General features: G+C 36.1%; 1 protein-coding gene across 1 annotated transcript in view; it reads right to left on the bottom strand.

Moving 5' to 3' along the window:
* The window catches only part of ATRX (ATRX chromatin remodeler), a 192,191-nt gene that overhangs the window by 61,903 nt on the left and 116,744 nt on the right, over positions 1–13,544 (bottom strand). The window contains exon 18 of the mRNA XM_087427779.1: positions 10,629–10,735. Within this exon, the coding sequence (XP_087283905.1) occupies positions 10,629–10,735 (107 nt within the window). The remainder of the gene's footprint in view (positions 1–10,628; positions 10,736–13,544) is intronic.

The raw sequence follows: 13,544 nt of genomic DNA, 5'->3' as shown, positions 1-13,544 counted from the left end.
CAAAGACAAAAAAGAGGGATTACAATTGTGTTTCCTACTCCTTAGCACAGTACCTGGTAGGTACTCATCAAATATCTTTTTTTTAAATTTAATGTTCATTTAATTTTAAATACGAATCTACTTTCCCTTACAGACTAATAAAACAATTATGGAGTTTTCAATTTCTTGTCCCGTATCTCTTACCAGTTTTTTTAAATTTGTATTTTTAACATAAGACAAACATAGATGAATAGCAAAGATATGGTGCAAAACAAAACCAATAAACAAAAACATTGTTCTATCTAACCTCCACTAGCAGCTAGCCATGTAATTTTTTAAATTGTGATAAACACATACCATAAAATTTACCTTCTTAACCATTTTGAGTATATAGTTCAGTAGCGTTAACAGGTCTCCAGAACTTTTTCATCTTGTAAAACTGAAACTCTACACCCATTAAATAACAACTCCCAATTCTCCCCCTCCCCACAGTAACCAACAATTCTACTCTCTATCTCTGTGAATTTGACTACTTTAGATATCTTATATAAATGGAATCACACAGTGTTTGCCTTTTTTGTGCTGCCTTATTTCACTTAGCATAATGTCCTCAAAGTTCATCCATATTATAGCACGTGGCAAGATTTCCTCCATTTTAAAAGCTGAATAACATTCCATTGTATGAGTACTCCACATTTTGTTTATCTATTCACCCACTGACGTACACTCGAGTTGTTTTCACTTTTTGACTATTGCAAATACTGCTGCTACAAATATGGGTGTACAAATACCTCTTGGAGACCATGTTTTCAATACTTTTGGGTATATACCCAGAAGTGGTATTGCTGGATCATACGATAAGGCTAGTTTTAATCTTTTGAGGAACTGCCACACCATTTTCCAAAGTGACTGCATCCTTTTATATTCTCACCAACAGTGCACAAGGGTTCCAATTTCTCCACATCATCACACCCCATATTTACTGTTTTTTTGATAGTAGCCATCCTAATGGGTGTGAGGTTGTATTTTCATTTGCATTTCTCTAATAATTAGTGATATTGAGCATGTTTTCATGTGCTTTCAGTCTTTTCTATATCATCTTTAGAAAAACGTCTATTCAAGTCTTTGGCCCATTTTTTGAATTAGGTTATTTTTTTGTTGCTGAGTTGTAGTAGTTCTTTATGTATTCTGCATATTAACCCCTTATTAGATATATGATTTGCAAATATTTTCTCCTATTTTGTAGGCTGCCGTTTCACTTTAACAAAATGTTAAATTTTATGTTACGTATATTTCACAATAATAATAACAGTAACTATCCAAAAGAAAAATCCAGGTCCAGATGACTTCACTGCTAAATCCAGGCTAACATTTGAAGAAGAATCAATAGCGATTATTCCGAAACTCTTCCAAAAAACAAGAGGGAACACTTCCCAACCCATTAAATGAGACCAGTATTAACCTCATACCAGTGGCCGGCTGGGTTGCGCAGCAGTTAAGTGCTTTTCCTCTGCTTCCTGTCGGTCTGGGGTTCACAGGTTCGGATACTGGGTGTGCACCAACGCACTGCTTGTCAAGCCATGCTGTGGTGGTGTCCCATATAAAGTAGAGGAAGATGGGCACAGATGTTAGCCTAGGGCCAATCTTCCTCAGCAAAAAAGAAGAGGATTGGCATCGGATGTTAGCTAGATGATCACCCTCACAAAAAAAAAAACAAACAAAAAAACACCTCATACCAAAATCAGACCCAGACATTACAAGCAAACAAAACTGAAAATATCTCTTATAAATAAGAAGGCACAAATATTGAACAAAATACTAGCAAACTGAATCCAACAACATATAAAGAGAATTATACACCATGACCAAGCAAGATTTATCCCAGGTATACAAGGTTAGTTTAACATCTGATAATCATAGTGATGCACCATATCAATAAAATTTTAAAAACCTACATGATCATCACAGTAGATGCAAAGAAATCATTTGACAATATCCAACACACATTTATGATAAACACTCAAAAAAGTAGAAATAAAAGGGAACTTCCTCAACTTGATAAACAGCATCTATGAAAAATCTACAGCTAACACTACACATAATGGTGAAAGAGGAGATGCTTTCGCCCTAAGATTAGGAACAAGAAAAGGATGTCTGCTCTTGTCACTTCAATTCAACACTGTACTGGAGGTTCTAACCAGGGAAACTGGGCCAGAAAAAGAAATAAAACTAATCCATATTGGAAAGGAAGAATTAAATCATCTCTATTTGCACATGACATGACATTGCATATGGAAAATCTTTTTAAAAATCCACTAAGAGAGTGATGTCAGCGTCATGGCAGAGAGTGCTTTCCTGGAAACTCTTCCCCCGATAAGATACAACAAAAGGAACAGTCACAGACCAACAACGGACTCCTAGACAGCGAAAAGCAAGATCAGCAAGATCCACACTGCCGCACATCTGAGAGTGGAATGTGCTGGGCCCCTGGAGGAAGTGAGGAGAGGTAAGGAGAACTCCTCTCCCTCCCCATCAGATCAGCGATCCCAGTCAGCGCGGCTCCCAGAGAGGGGGGAGGGGCGGCCCTCTGCGGGGAAACCATAGCTCTTGGGGCTCTCTCAGCCAGTGGGAAACTCCCACAGAGAGGATTCAGAACAGCTACAGGGGTCCCATCAACATCTGAGCACCCCAGGAGAGTGGATAATGAGGGTCGAGCGAGAAGTCCCCCACGCCAGGGACCCAGTGGGCAAAAGAGAGAGCCCCCCTCTCCCCGCAAGCCGGACACTGCAGCTCACCTGGCCAGACCAGACCAAGCGGCTGGCGGATCGCAGCCAGCAGCCGGGGCAGAGCAAAGGGGGCTCAGATTACACAGCCCTTAACCTCCACAAAGTGACGGCGGGTGGAAATTGCAACCAGATATTTCCAGGATGAGGAAAAACAAAGCCAATACAGGAACCACAATGCAAAGGTACATGAAATCACCAGACCAGAAGGAAAATGACAAGCACCCAGAAAACAACCTGAAGGCACAGAAATCCATAACCTAAACAGAGATTTCAAAATAGCTATCATAAAAAACTCAATGAAATATGAGACAACACAGACAAACAATTCAATGAGATTAGGAGTTTCTTCACAAAAGAGATTGAAATCCTAAAGAAAAACCAATCAGTACTGATGGAGATCAAGAACACAAAGGAGGAGATAAAGGAGAATCTGGAATCTTTAAAGAACAGAGATGACAATATGGAGGAAAGAATTAGCATTATAGAGGATAGGAATACAGATATGCTCCAGATGGAAGAGGAGAGAGAACTAAGACTAAAGAGAAATGAAGCAAGTCTCTGAGAAATATCTGACTCTATTAGGAAATGTAACATAAGAATTATAGGTATTCCTGAGGGAGAAGAGAGGGAAAGAGGAACAGCGAGCCTATTCAAGGAAATAATAGCTGAGAACTTCCCAAGTCTGGAGAAGGAGCAGGAAATACCAGTAAGTGAAGCCAACAGGTCGCCTAAATACGTCAACAGGCAAAGGCTCACTCCACGACATGCAGTGGTAAGGCTGGCCAAAGTTAATGACAAAGAAATAATATTAAGGGCAGCTAGACAAAAACAAAAAATAACGTACAAAGGAACTCCCATCAGGCTCTCAGCGGATTTCTCAACAGAAACTTCACAGGCTAGGAGAACTGGAATGATATATTCAAAATACTGACAGAAACAATTTTTCAGCCAAGAATACTCTATCCAGCAAAAATATCCTTCAAATATGATGGAGAAATAGTAACTCTCCCAGATAAACAAAAGCTAAGGGAGTTCATGGCCACGAGACCCCCACTACAAGAAATACTCAAGAAGGACCTCAGTCCTGAAAAAAATAAAAGAAAGGGAATACAAAGCTTGGAGCAAGGAGAAAAATAGGTAGACAAAATCAGAAAAATAGCAGTTCTTTACTGCAAAAGGTTAGCTAGCACTTAAATACCAAAATCAAAGATCAAAGCTAGGAATTCACCAAAAATAAATATAACCTCATCACTGTAAACACACAGCCACAACACAATATAGAATAAGGTATAACAAGAACGACTTAGAAGGGGAAGAGGAAAGGGATTGAATTGACTTAGTATAAGGAAATAAGAGGCCATCAGATAATGGACTATCTCATACACAAGATGTTTTATACAAACCTCAAGGTAACCACTAAATAAATAATCAAAACAAGATCACATATGATAAACAAAGAGAAAACTAGAAGAGTTATAAGACAGAACAACCAAACTGAATTGGCAGTCCGAAACAAAAGGGACAAGAAACGAAGGAAATGCAAAAGAACTAGAAAATAAGTGAAAAAACAGCAACATTAAGCCCTCATATATCAATAATTACCCTAAATGTAAATGGATTGAACTCTCCAATCAAAAGATACAGAGTGGCAGGATGGATTAAAAAGCAAGACCCAACAACATGCTGCCTCCAGGAAACACATCTAAGCTCTAAAGACAAGCACAGGCTCAGAGTGAAAGGATGGAAGACAATACTCCAAGCTAATGACAAACAAAAGAAAGCAGGTGTTGCCATACTCATATCAGACAGAGTAGACTTCAAGATAAAACAGGTTAAGAGAGACAAAGAAGGGAAATATATAATGATAAAAGGGACACTCCACCAAGAAGACATATCACTTATAAATATATATGCCCCCAACATAGGAGCACCAATGTACATAAAGCAACTATTAACAAACCTAAGAGGAGACATTAACAACAACACAATAATAGTAGGGGATCTTAATACGGCACTTACATCAATGGATAGATCATCCAGACAAAAAGTCAATAAAGAAATAGTGGACTTAAATGAAAAAGTGGACGAGATGGACCTAGTAGACATATACAGAGCACTCCATCCAAAAACAGCTAACTATACATTCTTCTCAAGCGCACATGGAACATTCTCAAGGATAGACCATATGTTGGGAAACAAAGCAAGCCTCAATAAATTTAAGAAGATTGAAATCATAACAAGCATCTTTTCAGACCATAATGCTATGAAACTGCAAATGAACAACAACAAAAAAAAACTGGGAAAGTGACAAATATGTGGAGATTAAACAACATGCTACTGAACAACCAAGGGATCATGGATGAAATTAAAGGAGAAATAAAAAACTATCCAGAAACAAATGAAAATGAAAATATGCCATAGCAAACCATATGGGATGCAGCAAAAGTGGTCCTGAGAGTGAAACTCATAGCGATACAAGCCCAGCTTAACAAATAAGAAAAAGCCCAAATAAGCAACCTTAAATTACACCTAACAGAACTAGAAAAAGAAGAACAAACAAAGCCCAATTCAGCAGAAGGAGAGAAATAATAAAAATCAGAGCAGAAATAAACGAAATTGAGACCAAAAAAAAAACAGTAGAAAGGATTAATGAAACAAGAGTTGGTTCTTTGAGAAGATAAACAAAATTGACAAACCCTTAGCCAGACTTACTAAGAAAAAAAGAGAAAAAACTCAAGTAAATAAAATTAGAAATGAAAGAGGAGAAATTACAATGGATACCATGGAAATACAAAGGATTATAAGAGAATACTATGAGAAATTATATGCCAACAAATTGGACAATCTAGAAGAAATAGATAAATTCTTAGACTCATACAACCTCCCATAACTGAACCAAGAAGAAATGGAGAATCTGAATAGACCAATCAAGTAAAGAGATTGAAATAGTAATCAAAAACCGCCCAAAAAATAAAAGCCCGGGACCAGATGGCTTCTCTGGTGAATTTTACCAAACGTTCAAAGAAGACTTAATACTCATCCTTCTCAAACTATTCCAAAAAATAGAGGAAGATGGAACACTTCCTAACTCGTTCTACGAGGCCAACATCACCCTGATACCAAAGCCAGACAAAGACAATACAAAGAAGGAAAATTACAGGACAATATCGCTGATGAACATAGATGCAAAAATCCTCAACAAAATATTGGCAAACCGAATACAGCAATATGTTCAAAAGATCATACACCATGACCAAGTGGGATTTATACCAGTGATGCAGGGATGGTTCAACAACTGCAAATCAATCAACATGATACACTACATTAACAAAACGAGGAACAAAAACCACATGATCATCTCAATGGATGCAGAGAAGGCATTTGACAAGATCCAGTGTCAATTTTTGATAAAAACTCTCAATAAAATGGGTATAGAAGGAAATTATCTCAACATAATAAAGGCCATTTATGACAAACCCACAGCCAACATCATATTCAATGGGGAAAGTCTGAAAGCCATTCCTTTCAGAACAGGGACAAGACAAAGGTGCCCACTCTGGCCACTCTTACTTAACATAATACTGGAGGTGTGGCCAGAACAATTAGGCAAGAAAAAGGAATAAAAGGAATCCAAATATGCAATGAAGAAGTGAAACTCTATTTGCAGTTGACATGATTTTATATATAGAAAACCCTAAAGAATTTGCTGGAAAACTATTAGAAATAATCAACAACTACAGCAAAGTCGCAGGGTACAAAATTATCTACAAAAATCAGTTGCATTTCTGTATGCTAATAACGAACTAACAGAGAGCTCAAAAAGATAATACCATTTACAATTGCATCAAAAAGAATAAAATATCTAGGAATAAATCTTACGAAGGAGGAGAAAGACCTATACAATGAAAACTACAAGACATTATTGAAAGAAATCGATGATGACATACAGAAATGGAAAGGCATCCCATGCACATGGATGGGAAGAATAAACATACTTCTAAAGTCTGTATTACCTAAAGCAATCTACAGATTCAATGCAATCCCAATCAGAATCCCAATGACATTCTTCACGGAAATAGAAAAAAGAATACTAAAATTCATATGGGGCAACAAAAGACCCCGAATAGCTAAAGCAATCCTAAGAAAAAAGAACAAAGCTGGAGGCATCACAATCCCTGACTTCAAAACATACTACAAAGCAATAGTAATCAAAACAGCATGGTACTGGTACAAAAACAGACACACAGATCAATGGAACAGAATTGAAAGCCCAGAAATAAAACCACACATATATGGACAGCTAATTTTCAACAAATTAGCTAAGAACATACAATGGAGAAAGGAAAGTCTCTTCAATAAATGGTGTTGGGAAAACTGGACAGCCACATGCAAAAGAATGAAAGTGGACCATCTGCTATCGCCATTCACAAAAATTAACTCAAAATGGATCAAAGACCTGAAGGTGAGACCTGAAACTATAAAACTCATAGACGAAAATATAGGCAAAAACAGTATTTGACATTGGTCATAAAGGAATCTTTTCGGATGACATGCCTACCCAGACTAGGGAAACTAAAGAAAATATAAGCAAGTGGGACTTTATCAGATTAAAGAGCTTCTACAAGACAAATGAAACCACAATCAAGATGAACAGACAACCCACCAGCTGGGAGAAAACATTTGCAAAACATACATCTGACAAGAGGTTAATCTCCATAATATATAAAGAACTCACACAACTGAACAACAAAAAAACAAACAACTCGATCAAAAAATGGGCAGAGGAAATGAACAGACACTTCTCCAAAGAAGATATACAGATGGCCAATAGGCACATGAAAAGATGTTCAACATCACTAATCATCAGGGAAATGCAAATCAAAACAACACTAAGATATCACCTCACGCCCATTAGAATGGCTATAATCATCAAGACAAAAAACAACAAATGATGGAGAGGATGTGGAGAAACAGGAACGCTCATACACAGCTGGTGGGAATGCAAACTGGCGCAGCCTCTATGGAAAACAGTATGGAGATTCCTCAAAGAATTAAAAATAGAAATACCTTATGATCCAGCTATCCCACTATTGGGAATCTATCCAAGGAACCTGAAATCAACAATCCAAAGAGGCTTATGCACCCCTATGTTCATTGCAGCATTATTCACTATAGTCAAGAAGTGGAAGCGACCTAAGTGTCCCTCGACTGATGATTGGATCAAGAAGATGTGGTATATATATATACAATGGAATACTACTCAGCCATAAAAAAAGACAAAATCGTCCCATTTGCAACAATATGGATGGGCCTGGAAGGTATTATGTTAAATGAAATAAGCCAGAAAGAGAAAGACAAACACTGTATGATCTCACTCATATGTGGAATATAAACCAACACATGGACAGAGAAAACAGTATTGTGGTTACCAGGGGGAATGGGGGTAGGGGGTGGGCACAAGGGGTGAAGGGAGACATATATATGGTGACGGACAAACAAAAATGTACAACCCAAAATTTCACAATGTTATAAACTATTAAAACATCAATTAAAAAAATCCACTAAAACACTATTAGAACAAATAAATAAGTTAATATACAAAATTCAATTTATACATTTGCAATGAACAATCCAAAAATGAAATTAAGAACACAATTACATTTATAATACCATCAAAAAGAATAAAATAAGCAGGAATAAATGTAACACAAGAAGTGCAAAATGTATATACTGAAAACTACAAAACATACATGAAAGAAATTAAAGACCTAAATAAATGGCAAAACATCCCATGTTCATGGATCAGGAGACTTAATAACATGAAGAGGCAACACTTCCTAAAGTGAACTATAAATTCAACTCAATCCCTTTCAGAATCCAAGCTGACCTCTCTGTAGAAATTTACAAGCTGATTCTAAAATTGATATGGAATTGCAAGGGACCCAGAATGGTCAAAACAATCTTGACAGGAACAAAGTAGGAGGACTCACACTTTCAAACCTTACTTTCAAAGCAATGGTAATCAAGATAGTGTGTTACTGGCATAAGTACTGACATATAGATCAATGGAATAGAACTCAGAGTCAAGAAGTAAATTTATGTCTCTATAGTCAACTTATTTTCAACAAGGGTGCCAACACCATTCAATGTGGAAAGAATAGTCTTTTCAAGAAATATTGCTAGGACAACTGGACAGCCACAGCAAAAGACTGAAGTTGGACCTTTACCTCACACCATACATAAAAATTAACTCAAAATGTATGAAAGACATAAATGTAAGAGCTAAAACTATAGAATTCTTTGAAGGAAACATAGGAGTACATCTTCATGAACTTGGATTTGGCAATGGTTTCTTAGATATGACACTAAAAGCACAAGTAACGAAAGAAAAAACTGATAAACTGGAGTTCGTCAAAATGAAAAACTTTCGTGCATCTAAAGATACTATTAAGAAAGTGAAAGACAACCCACAGAATGAGAGCAAATATTTGCAAACCATATATCCAATAAGAGCCTGCTATGCAGAAAACGCTAAAAAAAAAAAAAAAACCCTCTTGCAAGTCAGTAACAAAAAGACAACTAACCCAATTCAAAAATGAGCAAAGGACCTGAATAAACATTTTTCCGAAGAAGATATACAAATGGCCAACAAGCATATGAAAAGATGCTCAACATTATTAGTCATTAGAGAAATACAAATCAAAATCACAATCAGATACCACTTCACAGCCACTAGGATGTCAACAAATTTTTTAAAAAATGTAAAACAGGGGCCGGCCCACCAGAGTAGTGGTTAAGTTCACGTGCTCTGCTTCGGCGGCCCGAGGTTCGCGGGTTCGAATCCTGGGTGTGGACCTACGCACCACTCATGAAGCCAGGCTGTGGCAGGCGTCCACATATAAAACAGAGGAAGACGGGCACAGATGTTAGCTCAGGGGCAATCTTCCTTACCAAAAAAAAAGTAAAACAAGTGTTGGTAAAGATGTGGAGAAATTGGAACTCTTGTACACTGCTTGTGGGAATGTAAAATAGTGTAGCCAGTGTAGAAAACAGTTTGGTGGTTCCTCAGTAAGTTAAACATAGAATTACCATATGACCCAATAATTCCATTCCTAGGTATATATCCAAAAGAATTGAAAATAGATGTTTAAATAAATAAAAACTGGTATACAAATATTCATAGTAGTACTATTCACAATAGCCAAAAGGTGAAAACAACCTAAGTTATCTATGAATGAAGGAATGAATGGATAATGAAAATGTGGGTATTATCTATACAATGGAATATTATTAGGACATAAAAAGGAATAAAGTACTGACACATGCTACACATGGACGAACCTTGAAAATACGCTACACGAAAGAAGCCAGTCACAAAAGACCAAATATTATATGAACCCATTTATATGAAAGGTCCAGAATAGGTCAATCCATAGAAACAGCAAGCAGATTAGTGACTGCTTAGGGGTAGAAGAGGTGAAAGGGGGATAGGAAGGCGATAGCTAAAGGGTACAGGGTTTCTTTGGTGGTGATTAAAATGTTTGAACATTGACTGTGGAGACAGTTGCACAACTCTGTGAATATATAGAAAACCATTGAATTGTACACTTTAAATGGGTGAATTGCATGGTATGTGAATTATATCTCAACAAAGCTGTTTAAAAAAAATTTTTAATTTATGCTACAATTGCAACAACAAAGATCATATTTATGTGGAAAAGCACACGAAGAAAGTACAAACAAAATGAATATATTAGGGTTGTAGGTCTGGGTAGTATGTTTTCTTTTATTGTTAAAATGTTTATACAATATGTTTAAATGAATGTTTTAAAAATTATGGTATAGAAATGTTTAGTAACTCACCTTTATAAATAAGAGGTTTATCTTTATCTTCTGTCTTCTCTCTACTAGCCAAATCAAGAAAATCTTCAATCAAGTCCAGAGATATGAGAGACTGGCTGAAAACAAGGCTAAAAAAACAGATTAGTGTTCATGGATTAGAAGATTCACAAAGTAGAGATATCATTTCTTCCCAAATTGATCTACAAATACAACACGATTCAAATCAGAACCCCACTAGGATTTTTAATAGAAAATAACAAGCTGATTCTAAAGTTTATATGGGAATGCCAAGCATACAGAGTAGCCACAACAATTTTGAAAGACAAGAATTTGGAGGCCTAACTCTACATGATTACAATACTTACAAAGCTAGAGTAATCAAAACAGTGTAATACTGATGAAGTGACAAGCACAAATCAATGGAACAGAATATAGAGTTCAGACACAGAGCCACACAATATAGTTAATTGGTTTCTGACAAAGAAGCAAAGGCAATTCAATGGGAAAAGGATAGTCTTTTCAAAAATGGTCTTGGAAAATTTGACACCCATATGCAAAAAAATGAACTTCGGCCTAAAACTCATTGAAGTATGAGTACAAAAATTAACTCAAAATGGATCATAAATCTAAATGTAAAATGTAAAACTACAGAACGTTTAGAACACAAAGAAGAAAATCTTCATAACTGGGGGTTAGACAAACAATTCTTAGACATGACACCAAAAGTATGATCTATGAAAATAAAAATTGATAAATTGGACTTCATCAAAATTCAAAAATTTTACTCTGCGAAAGACACTATATAGAGAATATGAGAAAAAATCTTCCTACTAAAAGTATTCAAGTAATCTTAGACTGTACACATTCTAAAACACTCTGTCATCCCATTTCAAATATGTTTGCAAATTCCTGATTCTCTCTCCCAGTAATTTTCTAACTCCTTTTTCAGCCATGAAAGCTATTTGTTCACATAAAGTCTTATGTCGTGTTAAAATAAATAATAAAAGCAAGGTGCTTTTGGCCTTGGAGGAAAAGGAAAAACGTCACTGGCTCCTAACCCTCTGCTCTAGGTCACCAACTTGCAAGGGCTCTGAGAAACAGTTTGAAAACCACTACTCTGACCTATCCCATTGGTGAAAAGTGGACATAATTATACACTGGAAATGAAAAAAATCTAGAAAGAGAATATCGGAGGGCTCATTCTCTCCCTTATATATGCAAAGTAGGTCAGTATACAAGGAACTAGACACTTATGGCAAGCATATTTTTTATTTTGTTTTGTTTTGATTGTGAAAGCTATACTGTAGGAGAGAGATGTGCTAATGACTTCAGAAGATCCTTCAACACTCACTGCTTGATGTCTTCAGATTTAGTAGAACTAAAAAGAATAACTCAAGCTATGAGTTAACGACATATGCATTGACTATTGTATGGCTTCTTGAGCTCTGCACTGTGGCAGTCTACTGTCTCCTAGTTGGTACTCCTAGAATACTGGTAAGGAAATGAATTGATTCCGGGTGCTCAGCGTAAATCACCAAGGGCTATGCCTTAATCTCTCAGTAAATTGATTATCTTTCCCAGAATCAAACACTTTACTGAATCAATTTTTTTCTAAGACACAAATTAAGTTTTTGATGGTTCCTGTAACTAAGAAACAAATTCTTAAAAATACTAATTATTTAATTGAATTAATTTGGAATTTGGACTACTATTCTGGAAAAAAGTTGACTTGAGTCAGTTAGCATTAAGTCTGGTTCTGAGAACCACTGAACTCAGATAAGTCTCACTATGAAAAAGGTAGTGTTACTAGGACTAAGTGGCTTTATACTAATGGTTATCTCTGTTAACCTTTTCTAGTTGCAGATACCATGAAGAACTATTGTCGTGACTGGTAATAATTCTCATACCTGTATAAACTATTTTGGCTTTACCTATTTTATAAATGACCCATGTGAAAATATAAAAGCAATACTTATCAAATTCACACATATCAAAAATCTGGAAATAAAGATTCAATCAAAATTTAATATTTAAATGATAGAAAACAAATAAGTCAGAAGGGCTGAGCTGAAACCAGTGGTGTACTGAAGTTGACTATAACTAGCTTGAAAGTGGGTCCTTAGCATCTCTTCCCACCTCTGACATCACGTTGGCAGCTTGAAACTGGCCATGGTGGGAGTATTTATACTATGGAAATCAGCAAATGTTACAAATCAGGACTTTTCTCTCTTGCTTCTTTGCTTTCCCTATTTTTATTTATTTATTTATTTTTTGGAGAGTCGGTTGTTAAACATTTATCAGCACACCACTGGCTAAAATCACTAAAATTCATTTATTTCTCACTCTGTGTTTTCATTCAGGTCAAAAGATTACCTGCACAAATAGAAAACAGGGAAATCTGATTTGACAGCAGCTCTTTAAAAAAAAAATGAGTCTTTAGTTGACCAGAAATTCAACATGAACCAACAGTGTTATTTAGATGTTGGAAAACCTCTCTATTGGATTGCATGAATGGAAGTATAGGGTCCAGAATAAACAAGAACCAGACTCACTATAACTCTGTGTTAATAAGAACTCAGCTGAAGTGTTTTGTTTACTGTGACCATATTTTGAAGCAGGGGCTAAAAAACTGAAGTATATTCAAGACCACATGGTCAGGGCTGAAACTGTGCCATACAAAGAATAGATCAAAGAACTCAGAAGAAAGAGCTAAAAGTGACAAGAGAGATAAAACCCACCATTACTTGAATAGGAAACAATTGAAACAGTAGTAGTGACATCTTCAGCCTACTTTGAAAGGCATCAGGGAAATAAGATGGATGGAGGGATGGAAAGATAAAGTGACATGTAATAAAGAAAGCAGAATAAAATATAGACTATAGTATAGATTCTAGGTGACAGGTATATGGGTATTCACTGCAAAATTCTTTCTGCTTT

The sequence above is a fragment of the Ceratotherium simum genome, chromosome X (assembly GCF_057802395.1).
Source record: "Ceratotherium simum simum isolate JZ-2026a chromosome X, ASM5780239v1, whole genome shotgun sequence".
In the NCBI taxonomy this organism is placed as follows: Eukaryota; Metazoa; Chordata; class Mammalia; order Perissodactyla; family Rhinocerotidae; genus Ceratotherium; species Ceratotherium simum.
This window is presented reverse-complemented; position numbering and strand designations above follow the sequence as displayed.